The 16,912-nt window shown below is 41.1% G+C and overlaps 1 protein-coding gene across 2 annotated transcripts; it reads left to right on the top strand.

Moving 5' to 3' along the window:
* The first annotated feature begins 11,470 nt into the window (after positions 1 to 11,470).
* Positions 11,471 to 16,606, top strand: Hmgn1 (high mobility group nucleosome binding domain 1). Of its 2 annotated transcripts, XM_078044656.1 has the most exons (6): positions 11,471 to 11,665; positions 11,917 to 11,949; positions 12,022 to 12,051; positions 12,131 to 12,181; positions 14,464 to 14,589; positions 15,781 to 16,606. In XM_078044656.1, the coding sequence occupies exons 1-6, from the start codon at positions 11,651 to 11,653 to the stop codon at positions 15,826 to 15,828; spliced, it is 303 nt and encodes a 100-aa protein (XP_077900782.1). In that variant the 5' UTR covers positions 11,471 to 11,650; the 3' UTR covers positions 15,829 to 16,606. The 2 variants fall into 2 exon arrangements, with proteins under 2 accessions (XP_077900782.1, XP_077900783.1); XM_078044657.1 differs by lacking the exon at positions 12,022 to 12,051.
* The last annotated feature ends 306 nt before the right edge of the window (positions 16,607 to 16,912 follow it).

The raw sequence follows: 16,912 nt of genomic DNA, 5'->3' as shown, positions 1-16,912 counted from the left end.
GCTTTACCACTGAGCTATATCCCCAATTCTTTTTATTTATTTTTTAAATTATTTTATTAGTTGTTGATGGATATTTATTTATTTATATGTGGTACTGAGAATCGAACCCAGTGCCTCACACATGCTAGGCAAATGCTCTACCACTGAGCCACAAACCCAGCCCCCTTTTTTATTTTTTATTTTGAGACAGGGTCTTGCAAATCTCTGAGAATCTTGCCAAGTCACTGAGGCTGGCCTTGAAATTGGATATGTCTGTTTCAGGCTCCCAAGTCATTGGGATTACAGGCGTGCACCACCACATCCAGCAAAAGGAAGAATATTTTTAAATGGACAATGGACCGTCTCACATGATAAATAAGTTTAATAAGATTAGTATTACACATTTGGCTCACCTTTTAATTTAATGAAGTCAAAATTTCAAATTGGAGAAAAATTATACCATAAATTTACCATATATGAATTTTTTTACCAGAAATTTTTTAAAAATGGGGGGCTGGGGATGTAGCTCAAGTGGTAGTGCGCTTGCCTGGCATGTGTGGGGCACTGGGTTCGATCCTCAACACCATATAAAAATAAAAATAAAGATATTGTGTCCACCTAAAAAACTAAAAAAAAATAAATATTTTTTAAAAATTTGCAGGCAGGGAGCTCTTAGGGATTGAACCCAGGGCATAGCACATGCAAGACAAATACTGAGCTACATCCCATATATTATTTTGATATAGGTTTTTGCTAAATCGCTGAAGCTGGCCTCAAACTTGTGATCCTCCTTCCTTAGACTCCCAGGTGGCTGGAATTACAGGCAAATGCCATCATGCCCAGCAATATATATATATTTAATACCTTTAAAATATATATATATATATATATTTATATTTATATTTTAAAGGTATTAAATTATTCTGTGTATCAGATATTTTACCAACTGCAGATAAAATATGATGATAAGCCGAGCGCACATCTAATCCCAGAGGCTCAGGAAGCTGAGGCAGGATCATGAATTCAATGCCAGCCTCAGCAACTTAGCAAGACCCTAAGCAACTCAGTGAGATCCTGTCTCTCAATAAAATTTAAAAAAAGGGGGTCTGAGGATGTGGTCACTGGTTCAGTAGTTAAGCTCCCCTGGGTTTAATCCCCAGTACCAAAAAAAAAAAAATATATATATATATATACACACACACACACACACACACACACTCACACACAGATGATGATGATGAATCACATGCCTCCAGTCCTTGTTCACTTGGAGCTTAACTAAACAAATAACTGTAAGTCCTGTAAATAATTACCGGCATGCAGAGCGTTCTGAAAGGATACATAGGTTTAAGTAGGTAATTGTCCATGTCCTGGTTCCACGTTGTAGGCTTGTGGGTGCTCATTATGTTGTTGTCAGTAAATAATATAATATGAAGGAGGGTTGTGCATGAAATAAGGGTGGTTGCATCATTTAAGATTTTTTTTTCCAAAAAAAAAGTATGGGTCACTATAAAATATAGGAGGCCTTATCTAAAGTGAGAGTTGAGCATGAGGGTCAACAAGGATTTCCTATACTTCATTCTTTTCACCTCACTCTCATGGAAAAGTACACTGCACTAATTCAATGGACCTATGTTAGAAAATTCCAAAAGAAAATCAACTTTCTGGTCGTCTTGCATCCCACAGGATCAGAACTCACTAGTGACACACTGAAGAGGCAATTCTCTGTTCCCTTGAGGTTGGCTCAGAAATGAGAAAGAACACTGGACTGTTTCACACCAAGTTTCACAAAGAATCTGAACATACTAAAGACCAACAAGTGAAACAGATGAATCTACAAGAGTGAGATCTGTCATCTCACTTAGAGCTACTAAGGAAAAAGTAACTGTGCAGAACCAGAGTTATTCATTTAGATAATAAGAAAGCCCATTTTAGCTCAAACATAAATGTCTGATATTCCATACACAGTTAAGAACAGTGAGCTGACCACATAGCATGATGCCATTGAAAGAACATTTTGCAATGTGTGAAAATATCAGTATAAACAGCAGGAAGACATTGAAGAACCACGTGATAATAAAGATTTTAAGTCACAAATTAAACTACATTGTAGTTATGTTCAAGAAACAGGGAAAAATATATCTGACTCATCAATTTTTGTCAAGCTGCGTTTGATTTCTCTGAAAAGAGAAAATGACATTCAGATAGAAATAATATTTTATATTATTTATTATAATGAAAGATCACATTGTTTTATTTTCCTGTTTTGTCCTTAAGAATGTTAAATGACATCTTCATTAGTTACAATGCTTTTAAGAATTCAGAAAAGAATCTTTTATTATTTTAAAAAGACTCTTTAAAAAAGAGTTACTCTTAAAAAAAAAGAGTAACATAAAGAGATCATTTTTTTCAATTTTGATAGTTACTCTCACCAACACTGCAAACTACAGATGTGGGTTAATCAAACCTAAGATTATATCCTCCTCTAGGTTTATGAACCGGTTTGCCTCAAGACATGTCAGGTAAACACTTCTATGCCATTGCCTCTGATTTTAGGATCCACATAAGCTGGGAAATCTTTAACTTCTTAATGTGATCTCAACAGTCAGAACAAGTGCCCCTTTTCAATGCAGTAAATATTTTTAAAACATACTTTTAGTTGTAGATGGGCACAATACCTTTATTTTATTTATTTTTATGTGGTGCTGAGGATCAAAACCCATGCCTCACACATGAGGCAAGCGCTCTCCCACTGAGCTACAACCCTAGCCCTCAATGCAATAAATACCTTTTATTCAATTTGTGACTATTAAGTAGTTGTCCCTTGAGAGAGTACTTCTTACCTGAAGCTACAGTAGCTGAGCAATCTGGAGGAGAAGCAAAGCAGTCCTTTCTTTTGATGTTTGGAAAGCCATGCTTCACTCCCACGCATGAGAATGATCTGACCAATCTCCGGCTGGCATGGTGTTCTTTCTAAAATAACAATCAATGCTATGGACTCCTAGAGGGGAAAGCTTGTAATAATAGAAATTCCAGTAATTATTATTAGTGGCAATTAATTTTATAGTCATATACCCATAAAATTCTGAGAAGATTAGAAATATGCTGCATGTTGAGTTCTGTGTCTGTTGCTCATGCCTGGGCTCTTCCTCTGCATTCTGGTGTTTCCAGGCAACTCATTCATCATAGGGGCAGCAGACAGCTCCTGTATTTTCCCTTGTTTGCATCCCTTGCTCCTCATGCTTCGGAAACAGTGCAGATACCAGATGCAGCAGTGAACTAAGTATTCAAGTGCTCTGTCACGCCCCCATACCTTCTCTTTCACTCACAGCCTTGTCCCACACCTACCCTCATTTATCTCCCATCTTCACCACTGGACAAACTGGCTGGGCTTTAGGGGACACTGTACCATACATCACAGCACAGCAGTCTACAATTGTTTCCATTTCTTCCCTTCCTCTCTAACTTTGGTCTGGATTCTGCCCTGCCACTCACTGAAATTGCTTTCAGTATATGGGTCATGGGCATGTTACAATCCTACTTGACTATCCATGTCTGGGCTTTCAACTCTCACCTGCATAATCTCTTCTTTGAAATATGTCAAATGTATTTTTCTGCAGTTATTGAGGTAATTACAAAACTTTTATCCTTCATTCTGTTGATGTCTTATATCACAGTTGATCTGAATATATCAAACCATCCTTGTGTCTCAGGGATAAATCCCACTTGATCATAGTGTATGATTCCTGTAATGTGCTGTTAAATTTGTTAGGATTTTGTTGAAATTTTTGCACCTGTGTTCATCAGACACACTAGCATGCATATATATATATATATATATATATATATATATATTTTTTTTTTTTTTTTTGTAGTGTCCTTGTCTTGCTTTGGCATCAGGATATACTGGCCTTGTAAAATTAGTTTGGAAGTGTTTCCTTTTCAAATTTTTAGAAGTTTTTTTTTTTCTTTTTTTAATTACTGATCCAATCTCCTTACTAATATTGATCTCTTTAGATTTTCTATTTGTTCTTGGTGTGTTTTTTGTATCTAGGAATTTATCCATTTCTTCTAGGTTATCCAATTTTTGGCATATTCTTGTTCACACTAGACTCTTATGATCCTTTGTACTTCTGTGGCACATGTTTTATTGCCTCTTTTTTCATTTATTTTTATTTATTCTAAATAAAATTTTGTCAATTTTGCTTTTTTTTTTTTTTCTTCTTATACCAGGGATCGAACCCAGGGGCACTCAACCACTGAGCCACATCACCAGCCCTTATTTATTATTTTAAGACAAGCTGCTTAGAGCCTCACAAAGTTGCTGAAGCTGGCTTTTTTCCTTCCTTTTTATTGGCGCATTATAATTATGCATAACAGTGGGATTTGTTATGTTTATACATGCACACAATAAAACAGTATAATTTGATCAATTTCACCGTCCAATATCTCCCCTGATCCCCTTCTTCTATTCTACTGGTATTCCTTCTATTTTTGTTTTTCTATTTGTTCAAATTAGTTATACATGACAGTAGAATGCATTTTGACATATTGTATACAAATGGAGCATGACTTCTCCTTCCTCTGGCTGTACATGGTTTAGAGTCACACCTGTAGGGTAATCATGCATGTATATAGGGTAATAATGTCTATCTCTTTCTACCATCCTTCCCATACCCACAGCCCCACCCCTCCCCTCACTCCCCTCTACACAAACCAGAGTTCCTTCATTCTTCCCTATCCCCCCCACCCCCCAGGTTGGCTTTGAACCTGCAATTATCTCCTGATTTGCTGGAATTGTTTTTAAAAACCAACTCAGTTTAATCTGTCTGTTGTATTTTCTATTCTCTATTTATTTAAGTTCTAATATTTCTTTCATCCTCACTACTAATTTGGGCTTAGTTTGTTTTTCCATTTCTTGTTCTCTGATGTATAAACTTAGGTTGTTTGAGGTCTTTTTTTTTTCCCACTTACTGTTACTTTAGTTCCTCTTATAACTGCTGTTACTGCATCCCATAAAAATTTTTTTTAGAGAGAGAGAGATAATTTTAATATTTATTTATTTATTTTAATATTTATTTATTTTTTGGCGGACACAATATCTTTGTTTGTATGTGGTGCTGAGGATCGAACCCAGGCTGCACGCATGCCAGGCGAGCGCGCTACCATTTGAGCCACATCCCCAGCCCCTAATATTTATTTTTTAGTTTTCGGCGGACACAACATCTTTGTTTGTATGTGGTGCTGAGGATCCAACCCCGGGCCGCACGCATGCCAGGCGAGCACGCTACCGCTTGAGCCACATCCCCAGCCCCATCCCATAAATTTTGGTATGTTGAGTTTCCACTTAATCATTTAAGATCTCTCTCTCTCTCTCTCTCTCTGAGGCAGGGTCTATCTAAGTGGCCCAGGCTGTTCTCATACTTGCCTTTCCCTTCTTCCTGGCTCAGCCTCTCAAGTCACTGGGATGATAGGCATGTGTCATTGTGCCCAGCTTTTTTCTTTGATTTCTTGGTTGTTCACAAGTGTGCTCCTTAATTTTCACAAATTTGTGATTTTTTCTCCTGTTATTTTTTTTTAATTTTTTTTTTTAGAATTTTAATATTTATTTTTTAGTATTTGGTGGACACAACATCTTTGTTGGTATGTGGTGCTGAGGATGGAACCTGGGCCGCAAGCATGCCAGGCGAGGACGCTACCGCTTGAGCCACATCCCTAGCCCTTTTCTCCTGTTATTGATTTCTAGCTTCTCCCATTGTATTTAGAAAAGATACTTGGAATTATTTTAATCTTCCTAAATTTGTTAAACCTTGCTTTGTGGCCTGATACGTGATCTATCCCAAAGAATGTTCCCAGTGTACTTCAGAAGAATGTGTATGGAATGCCCTGTGTTTGTAAGGTCCTTTTGGTTTATAGTGTTGTTCAAGTGTGCTCTTCCTTATTGATCTTTTTAAAAAGATATTTATGTATTTTAGTTGTAGATGGATACAATACTTTTGTTTTTATTTTTATGTGGCCCTGGGGATAGAATCCAGTGCCTCACGCATACTAGGCAAGCGCTCTACCACAGAGCCACAACCCCTTATTGATCCCTTATTGATCCCTTATTGATCTTTTGTCTGTATGCTCTGTTCACTATGGTAAGTGGGTACTGAACATCCAGACTATTATTTTATCACTATTTCTCCCTTCATTCTGTATTCACTTTTATATTTAGATCATTGATGTTGGGTGCTATATCAATAGTTTTCATATCCTCTTAATGAATCACAACCCCTTTGTAAAATTTTCTTTGTTTCTTGTGACTATTTTTGACACAAGAAACATAATTCGCTAATAAAAGTATAACCACCCCCACTCCCTTTTGGTTACTTTTGCATGGACTATCTTTTCTCACCTCTTCATTTACAATCACAAGGTGGATAGGTGTAAATGCAGAGGTGGAGAAAAGATATCCATTCGAAAGTGAGCATACAGGGGCTGGGGATGTGGCTCAAGTGGTAGCGCGCTCGCCTGGCATGCGTGCGGCCCGGGTTCGATTCTCAACACCACATACAAAACAAAGATGTTGTGTTCGCCGAAAACTAAAAAATAAATATTAAAAATTCTCTCTCTCCTCTCTCACTCTGTCTTTAAAAAAAAAAAGTGAGCATACGGTTAGTAGCATGTTCTTTTTTAATCAAGGCACTCTCTGCTTTTTGACTTATTTAAATTGTTGTTTAAGGATTTATTACTGCCTTGATATTAACTGTTTTGTTTTGTAGTTTCTTTGCTTCCTTCATCCTCTCTTGCTACATTCTTTGTGGTGTTATGTTTTGGGTACATATAATTTGGTAGTATGTTTTTATTCCTGTGTACACTTATATATTTGCTACAGGTCTTTTTTAATTTCCAAATGCACATCTTATCATCATAAGAGTCTGACAGCTTAATTTCAGTTGCACATAAAATCTGCACTTATACTTATCCCTCCCATTTATGCCATGGCTATCACAATTTACATCTTTTTTTTTTAAGAGAGAGTGAGAGAGAGAATTTTTAATATTTTTTTAGTTTTCAGCGGACACAACATCTTTGTTTGTATGTGGTGCTGAGGATCGAACCTGGGCCGCAAGCATGCCAGGGGAGCGTGCTACCGCTTGAGCCACATCCCCAGCCCCACAGTTTACATCTTTTGAATCATTAAGTCATTAACAAAGTATTCATACCTTTGTGTTTTATGTTTATGCTAAAGTGATTTACATACCACATCACAGTGTTATTCTGATTTTTATTATGTACTTACCTTTACCAGTGAGTTTTATACCTTTGTAAGTCATTTGCTAATGTTCTTTCATTTCAGCTCAAAGAATCCCTCTAGCATTTCCTGAAAAGCAGATCTAACGGTGATAAACTCCCTCAGCTTGTTTTTCTGGAAAAGTCTCTCATTACTGAAGAACAACTTGGATAGGTGTAGTGTTCATGGTTGGCACTCTTTCCTTCAGCACTTGGAACTCGCCATGCTATTCCCTCCTGGCCTGCAAGCTTCCCACTGGGAAATCCACTCATACAGTAAGATAATGGCAGCTCTACTAGAATTGAATGGCGATTTTTCTCTTACTGCTTTCAGAATTCCCTATATTTAATGACTTTTGACAATTTGATTACAACCTGTATCAGTGAAGATCTCTTTATGGTCAACTGAGTTCTTTAAGCATTATGGATCTGGATATTTCTCTTTTCATATTTGAGTAGGCTTATCATTCTTTCTTTAAATAAGCTGTTTCTTTCCATGCTCCTTTTAGAACACACAAAATATGATTGATGGTGTCCTGTAAGTTCCATAAACTTCTTTTACTTTTTTCATTCTTTTTTTTCTATATTAAAGATGGCAAGATGGCTAATATGTGTTTTACTACAAGCTTTAAACAATAGTACATCTCTACAGTGGAATGAAATGCAGTCAACAAAAAAGGAGGACGGGTCTTTTAAGGACTGATAGGAAACACTCTCCTCTGTTAAGTGAAGAAAGGAAATATTCAAACAGTGTGCAAAATAGCTGGGAGAAAAGAATAGAACAAAATCTATGACCTGCTTCCTAAAGTTCTCTATTGCTCTCTCCTCCAGTCACTACCTCCCTACCTCATGCCAGTCAGGAATCTCTACCCTGACTCTTGTATTTTTTTAGTTGTAGATGGACACAATACTTTTGTTAGTTCTTTTTAATGTGGTGCTGGGGATAGAACCCAGTGCCTCACACATGCTAGGAAGCGCTCTACATTGAGCCACAAACCCAGCCCTCTCTCTTTTTTTTTTATTTTTTAGTTTTCAGTGGACAGAACCTATTTTATTTTTATGTGGTTGTGAGGATCCAACCCAGCGCACCCCACGTATGCCAGGCGAGCATGCTATGGCTTTAGCCACATCCCCAGCCCCTAGCCCTCTGACTCTTTAAGAGACTAGTTCACATGGAATGTACTCTTAGACCTGGCATCTTTCTCCTTATATTGTACGTGTAAGATGCATCCATGTTGTTGAGTGTGGTTGCAGATGGCTCATTCTCAATGCCAACAGAGTTCCATTTGTTTATCCATCTTTCTGTTGACAGGTATTTACATTGCTCTGTTTGGGCTTCTGACAAATAGTTCATCTATGAGTATGGTACCTTCATGTTTATTTATTTATTTATTTATTTTTTAGTTCTCGGCGAACACAACATCTTTGTTGGTATGTGGTGCTGAGGATCGAACCCGGGCTGCCCGCATGCCAGGCGAGCGCGCTACCGCTTGAGCCACATCCCCAGCCCGGTACCTTCATGTTTTGTGGTGAAAGGGTATAAGCATTTTTATTGAGTACATTTCAAGGAGTTGAATTAGGGTCACAGAGTGTCTGTTTGTCTTTGAAAGGCACTGCCAAATGGTTTTTTAACTAACTTCTAGTGGCTCCAAGTGCTTCTGTTGACAACTCCAAAAGCAAAACAAAACAAAACCAACCTGGGCCAAAACCAACAATCATGGGCTGCCGGTTGTCTTCTCTGGCCTACTGCATCTTCAGCTTATGGAAGAGAAGAGCTTCATGAGGTAAATTTAAATTTCAGCATGGCATGCCCTCAATCCTTTGCAACATCCCCAATTCTCCTTACTTCTTTCACAGGCAGCCTTCCTCTTTTGTCCCTTTCCTGATTTGTCTTGTTTTTCTGGCACTGGGGATTGAACATAGTCTCATACATGCTACGCAAGCACCTTACCCCTGAGTTACATCCTCAGCCTTTTCCTGATCTTTTTTCTTTTTCTTTTTGGTACCAGGAATTGAATTCAGGGGCACTCAACCACTGACTCACATCCCCAGCCCTATTTTCTATTTTATTTAGAGACAGGATCTCACTAAGTTGCTTAGTGCCTAAATTGCTGAGGCTGGCTTTGAACTTGTGATCCTGCTGTCTCAGCCTCCTGTGCCACTGGGATTACAGGCATGCACCACTGTGCGCTTGGCCTTTTCCTGATCTAAATGTGGGCATTTTCCACACCATTCCTGCCATTTTCAAGGTTCTGGAAAGCTGCCAGGCTCTAGCTAATTTGCATGCACTGAAAAATGCTGTCACCACTGCCTGTGACTTCCCTTTCCTCAATCCTTGGTAAATTACAAGCCCCAGTGATAAAATACAGGGCTGACACAGGGCAAGTGCTTGGACCAAATTTATGCACAAACTCAGGCACTCTTTGATGCTCAATTTTTTTTTAAGGTAATGGGAGAAAGCACCATTAGACAAGAGAAAAGGTAAATTTTATTTCCACCCTCTCCAGAGTAACTGATACCACTTTCTTTGAATATATGAGGAGTGTGTATTTGTATGCCCCACTGCACCCCACCCCAGTGCCCCCAAAGGCTGAGAATAAACGGTGAGTAGCAGGAAAGGCCCACTGACAAGTTAATATCCTGCAAAGATGAAGTTAGGGAACCTCTGAGGCAGTGCATTCCAGGTAGAAAGAGGGCAGGTGATAATGCAAGGAGTGCCTGGCCTGTTGGAGGGGCAGAAGGTGAAAGAGGTGAGCAGGGATCAAAGTCGTGGACTTAAGCTGGATGAAACTGCAAAAGCTTTTATAAACTACTCTTGAGAAATGTAGTCTCGTGAAAAAGCAAGGTATAGAGCTGGGGTTATGGCTCGGTGGTAGAGCACTTGCTTAGTCTATGTGAGGCACTGGGTTCAATCTTCAGCACTGCATATAATAAAATAAAAGTCCATCAACATCTAATAAAAACATTTAAAAAAAAGAGCAAGAGTTTTTGACCAGGAGTCAAAAGGTCTAACTTATGGTTTTAAAAATCCACTTGGGGGTTGGGGTTGTGGCTCAGTGGTAGAGTGCCTGCCTTGCTAAAAATTTGTGTCCACGAATAACTAAAAAAAAAAATTTTTTTAAATCCACTTCAGAGGAGCTCTGCCCCTCTTTCTTTTTGCAGTTGCTGAGAAGGCGCCATAGCTTACCTAATTGCTACCAAATGATGGGCATTTAGCATACTTCCAATATTTTACTCAAAGCACTTCTAAGTATCTTCCCTTCCAAAAATTCCAGCTGACAATTTTCAATTAAATTTCCCCCCCCCTACGGTAAACCAATTAAACCAGGCCTCTTAAACGTCTTCATTAAAAAAAAAAAAAAAAAAAGTAGCGTGCAATCCAGGGTCACCAGCTCAGACGCCAGGCCTAAAGCCATTTTCGATTAAAACTGAGCTTAGGCAAGCACCGAGTTTAAAAGAGACGGCGTGCTCCTTCAGCACAGATGGAACAGCTAGGACACGGAACAGCTAGGACGGGTTCTCAAAAGCTAGATCCCTACAACTATCCGGCTCCACACCCAGAACCCACGCTATTATAGCAGTAGGCACGCGAGGACCGAAGATTCAGTATTAAATATTCAATATTAAACACAAAATCAGACCAAAGCAACCACGCAGGGAGGGGAGAAGCACGGGGTACCGCGCCGGTTAAGTCTTCCCACGACCCGCGCCAGCGCCTGCGCACGACGCCCACCCCGTAGGCCTCATTAGCCTTTCTTGCCGACTAACGTAAGGGACAGTTGCTCGTTCGTGAAACCGTTTTCCCTCTGCCTTTCCAGTCTAGGAGACCACTTGTGAAATTCCGAGTCGAGCTACACAGAGAGCGAAGCCTCCACGCTCGTGGATTTCAGGACCCGCAAACCTCAGGTGTCCAGGGGCATTGTGGGTGGGGGCACCCGCAGCCACGTGACAAGCTTCCGCTAATCCGGGTGAAGACCGCACTTTGCGGCTCGGCTTCAAACGAACTACGGCAAGGCCGAGCGGCCTCCCCCCTCCGTCTGGGTCTGGGGCCCCGCGAGACGCCGGCCGGGGTGGGGGCGCGGGGGGCGGGGGCGGGGCGGCGGGGTCGAGTGACGGCCGGCCTCACCTATTCCCGGCGCGGGCCGAGGCGCGCGCGCGGTGCGAAAGGCGCCGCAGCCAATGGGGGTGGGGGGCGGCCCGGCCGGCGGGGGCGCGGGGGGAGGAGGGGGCGGGCTCCCAATCCGGTTCCATCCGGTTCTCCCACCGCCCCCTCCGCGGGTCGCAGCAGCTCCGGCGGCGGGAGCCACAGCAGTAGCAGCAGCTAGGCAGCGCAGCTTCGGAAGGCTTCCGCGCGCCGCGGCTCGCAGCACTCGCACGTGCCCCGCGCGCCGCCAGGATGCCCAAGAGGAAGGTGAGCGCGGCTGCGGCGCGCCGAGCCCCAGACGCCCCGCCGGCTGCGCCAGGCCCCGGCCCGGCCCTGCCGCACCCACGGCGGCCGCGCCGGGCCGGGCGGCGCGCGGGCGGGCGCGCGGGGCCTGGGGGGCGTCCTGGAGGGTTTTGTGGTGGGGGGGCGCGGCCGCGGCGGCGGGAGCGCTGACGTCACGCGGCCGGGCATTGTTCTCTGGCGGCGGGCGGCGCCCACTCGGTGTGCTTCCTCCACAGGTCAGCTCGGCCGAAGGCGCGGCGAAGGAGGAGGTGAGCGCGCGCTCGGGGCGGGGGGCGGGGTCGCGCGCCGCCGCGCTCGCTGACGCCCTTTCTCTCCCGCAGCCCAAGCGGAGGTCGGCCCGCCTGTCGGCTGTAAGTATGGCGCGCCCCGAGGCCGTGGGGTGGCCGCGGCGCGCGCGGCCGCCGGCTGAGCGCTGCTTTTGCCTTTCAGAAGCCTGCTCCTGCCAAGGCGGACGCCAAGCCCCGGAAGGCGGCGGGCAAGGTGGGTGCGGCGCCTGCGCGGTGGGCCTGCGGTCGGTGGTGGGGCTGCGCGTGGATCCTCGCGCGGGGTAAGGGGAGTGGCGCGTCCCATAAGGCCGCCAGCGCTTAGGGAGTCTGAGCTGGAGGAGCGTTGGCTTCCGCTTCAGAGGGAAGCTGGGCGGTGCGGCAGGTACTGGTTCGCTCCTGCACCTCGCGTTCCCACTCGCAGGGACGCGGCCTGGTAGGGCCACGGCCAGCCTGGCACTGCGGCCGGCAGGAAGGACGGGTGGGTTTGTGCACGGTTTCCAAGCCGAGATCCCCTCTTTTCACCCTGGATGCGGGCAGATCTGAAGTGTGTGTTCTCTGAGAAGTATCTTATTGCCAGTGCAGTTGCTGTCCTAACAGCCTTTGAGTCAACGGGATGATTTATTGCTCCAGAATAGATTTAGGACGCACCATTCAGATTGTGGTTTGCAAGTTTTCAGAATACAGGTTATTCTTAGGTGTATGTAAATCTGATGATGGGAGTGATGGTGGGGAGTGTTTGAAAATAGCGCCTGAGTTCCCGTTCCATTTCCAAAAGTGTAGATGGAAGGTTGGCACTGCATGATTGTCAGAAGAGGCAAGCTGGTTTGTTTTGGGGGCTTTATGAGTTTTTTCAAGCATTGTATAGAATTGAATGTAAAAATAAAAGGTATGTTTTTGTAATCTTTTTAAAGATAAATGTGCAAGGAAGTAATAAGTATGATACATCACTCCAGCAGGCAATTAAGTAGTTCTCCATTCACACAGTACCATAGAAACTTTTCATGAGTACCTGAAAAAAAGTGAATGTTGTTATAAAATGTTGGTATAAGTATCGTTATTACCCACCTTTTTGATTATCCGCTTTTTAAAAAAACAGGTTAGCTAAAATACTTGCTTGTTTCACTCTATTTTTTTTTCTTCCCTTTGTTTATCTATATCTTGATTTACTTGTAAAAATTTTTAGATGCAAACAGTTTTACCCCCAGTGGGTTTGGGACAGCAGATGTAATCTTTTCCCCCCCTTCTCAAGGTAAGTCTAACTATCCCTATTTGAGGAAAAAACTTGCGATTAAGTTTTCTCAAAGGAAAAGTGGGAGAAGAGTTTCTTTGTTTTTATATCTAGTTTTAATAACCCTTTGTCTTAGTCTTTGAATACAGTCCAGCTCTATTCAGTAATGTGGAGTAAGCACTACTTGGTGCATTGATTATCAAACTGTATAAAGCATACACTTTTTCAAGTTACTTCTAGTGTGAGCTTCTGACTTGTATCATTTCTTTAGGAGTAAATATTTCAAAAGCTGAAACATCATACTTAGGAAAATTTGGTTTATTTTTGGTACTGGTTTTTGAACCCAGAGCCTTCTCATTGCTAGGCTGCTCTCTGCTCTCTGCTGCTGAGGTACAGCCCTATTCCCCACTTAGCTATCAATGGTTACAAACATTATTTCAAGTCAATGATAATGTGTATTTTGAAGATGTGAAATCTGCATGCATGTCTTGTGGCCATTTAACTTAAGTAATTGGTCAGTACTCATAGGAATCTTTTATACAACCTACTGGTGACCTAACTTAACTATTATTACAGTCTTTATTTACAGGGAACTGTGTGAAGTTTTTATAAGCTGCTGTTGCTTCATTGGTAGATGATATCCAAAAATACTGTTTTATATTGCTTTAAACTAGTATTTCGGTTTACAATATCATACTAATACCTGTGCTTTTCAGATTCTTCAAACACCTAAATGAAAAAGATAAAATTTTATAGCTACTCATTAAAAGATATCAAGGGATTAACTGTAGCAGAATAGTCAACATGACCATACAACATGGTGCTTTTTCCAGGTGAATGGTCTTCGTGTGAGGGTAACAGTCTTGTCAGGACAGTGATTATCTACCAGATGGATTATTATTCAGGCTTAAAAGAAAATTGTGGGTTGGTAGGGTTATACTGGGAAGACATTCTTAAAGCTCTTCTGCTTGTTTTGTCATGTAGAACTTAAAAGAGGGTAGGGGTAATGGTGGCTGAAAAAGTGAAGCATAGGCTCTAGTTTTAATCCTATGGCTAATGAGACTTGATGTGCAAACACTCTTATAAATATCCTTAGCATATTTTGTCTTCATTACTGGGGGTGGATCTTAAGTTACCTTGTGGATGAGGTAACTCAGGTTGATGTGTGCTTAGCATTGTTATAGTGGTTACCATGGATGTAATCCGTATTGAGTCAGACAGTGGAAGTATGAAGTTTATACTTAGAATATTCTCCTAATCTGTTTTAGGATAAATCATCAGACAAAAAAGTTCAAAAAGGGAAAAGGGGAGCAAAGGGAAAACAGGCTGAAGTGGCTAACCAGGAAACTAAAGAAGATTTACCTGCAGAAAATGGAGAAACAAAAAACGAGGAGGTCAGAAGTGTTGTGTTTGGCATTGATTTTTTTACTCTGAATAATAGGTTTTCTTTATAAATTAGATATTATTTGAAAGTATATATATAAACAAGCGAACATAAAATTTTAAGTACTCAGTATCATCAGTACTGTGTCTGTCTACCATCTAAGTCATACAGAGAATTCATTCATAATTCTTGGTATAAAAATTTTAGGAAAGAATTTACAAAACGCTATGCAGCTTAATTTCTTTCCACATGAACATATACCTTATGTAGGTATGCAGTTTCTTGTTTTCAAATTGTGTACAGATCTGTCATATTGACTAGGCATGCTTGAATCTTGGGTATTTGTTGACTGGGCTGTCCTCAATTTCTTGAGTCCTCCTACCTCTTTTTTCTTTTTTCTTTTTTTTTTAAGGGGAGGTTGTACTGAGGATTGATCTCAGGGTACTCCACCACTGAGCTACATCCCCAGCCCTATTTTGTATTTTATTTGTTTATAGACAGGGTCTCACTGAGTTGCTTAGTGCTTTGCCATTGCTGAGATTGCTAAGGCTGGCTTTGAACTCGTGATCCTCCTCAGCCTCACAAATTGCTGGGATTACCAACATGTGCCACTGCACGGGGCTCCTGCCTTATCTTCCCAAATAGCTGGAAGTAGTATATCAGACATGTCACTGTCCCCACTTTGGAACAACATGCTAAGCAAGCACTCCTTAAACTACATTGCCAGCAACTGTTTTTGTTTGTTTTGTTTTGTTTCAGTACTACTGATATTGCTTGAAGTTTTTTTTTTTTTTTTAAGTGAAGTATTTTGATTTTTTTTATGCCTTTATGTTAGTTACATTGGCTAAACTGGAAAAGGTAAATTACTGCCGGGCGCCGTGGTGCATACCTGTAATCCTAGTGGCTCTGGAGTCTGAGACAGGAGAATTGCCAGCAAAGTCGGCCTCAGCAATGGCCAGGCAGGAGCCAAGCAACCCAGGGAGTCCTTGTCTCTAAATAAAATACAAAATAGGGCTAAGTCATGCCTGTATGGTGAAGCTATCCATACCTTTTCTCTGTAAGGCACATCACAGCCTTCTCGGATTTAGCAACACTAACTAGACATCACTTTAAATTTAATTTAAAACCTCTGTGTTAAATTCTGAAGATCTCAAAGATGCCCCGGAAATCAGATGTTTAATTTCTTTTCTTTGATTTACAGAGTCCAGCCTCTGATGAAGCAGAAGAGAAAGAAGCCAAGTCTGATTAATCATACACCATGTCTTTTCAGTGGTCCCGTCTCCCTTCTTGTACAATCCAGAGGAATATTTTTATCAACTATTTTGTAAATGCAAGTTTTTTAGTAGCTCTAGAAACATTTTTAAAAAGGAGGGAATCCCACCTCATCCCATTTTTTAAGTGTAAATGATTTTTTTTTAGAAGTGAAATCATTTGCTGGTTGTTTATTTTTGGGTACAACCAGAAAATAGTGGGATATTGAATTATGGGAGGCTTGGACTGTCTTTGGTGTCAGCTTAACATTCCATAGGTGGGGGGTTTAGTTTTATATCCTACAATACAAAGCATATTAAATGGCAGTTTGGAGTCACAGTATTGCATTTAATGTCTTGAATATTTTAAATTACTTCTATTCCTGTGTTTTTTAGTAGAATTGTTTCCTAAAGAAGACCACTACTGGATCATTGCTGTCAGAATCGTATGTACTCTGTAACATCTTTGGTTGTGGAAGTCTAGTTTTCCTAATATTTTTAATGTGCTGTGAAAGATGAAAAATTTGAGTATGTTGTGTGTGACAAAGTTTTGAATTAGTGGGACCTAAGTAATAACATTCAAAGATACTGGTACTTGATATTCTATTAAGAAAAAATTGCCTCCAAATTAAAAGCTGGAAAGTCACTGGAATAACTGAAAAAGAATCACAGTATAAAGCTTTTTAGATTTCCGGTACGTGTGTTAAGAATTGTGTACAAAGTGAAATGTCTGTGTACTGATTCTCAATACAGCCAATAAAATCTCAAACACGAAAATGTTTTGAATTTTATTTGGAGAATTTGAACATCTGTGTACTTAGAAGATATTTGACTTTTAAATGTCTTTAGGGGTAGATGGACACAATAACTTTATTTTTATGTGGTGCTGAGGATCAAACCCACTTCCTTCAAACGTGCAAGACAAGCACTGTGCCAATGAGCTACAACCCCAGCCGAAGATGTTTCTTTTGAATTAATAATGGTAAACAGTCCAGAATTGTTAATTCCTCCTTCACGTAAGGCAGGATTATAAGTACAGAACAGGCTCCAACTAAGTATAATAAGGTTTCTATTGTTCATTTT

Source organism: Ictidomys tridecemlineatus, chromosome 3, assembly GCF_052094955.1.
Source record: "Ictidomys tridecemlineatus isolate mIctTri1 chromosome 3, mIctTri1.hap1, whole genome shotgun sequence".
Classification (NCBI taxonomy): Eukaryota; Metazoa; Chordata; class Mammalia; order Rodentia; family Sciuridae; genus Ictidomys; species Ictidomys tridecemlineatus.
The sequence above is the reverse complement of the archived record's forward strand: the minus strand, read 5'-3'. Positions and strand labels throughout refer to the sequence as shown.

Coding starts and splice junctions, on each gene's coding strand:
- Hmgn1 (XM_078044656.1), top strand. Junction 11,950..12,021: donor AAGGCGCGGCGAAGGAGGAG/GTGAGCGCGCGC, acceptor TCTCTCCCGCAG/CCCAAGCGGAGGTCGGCCCG. Junction 12,052..12,130: donor GGTCGGCCCGCCTGTCGGCT/GTAAGTATGGCG, acceptor TTTGCCTTTCAG/AAGCCTGCTCCTGCCAAGGC.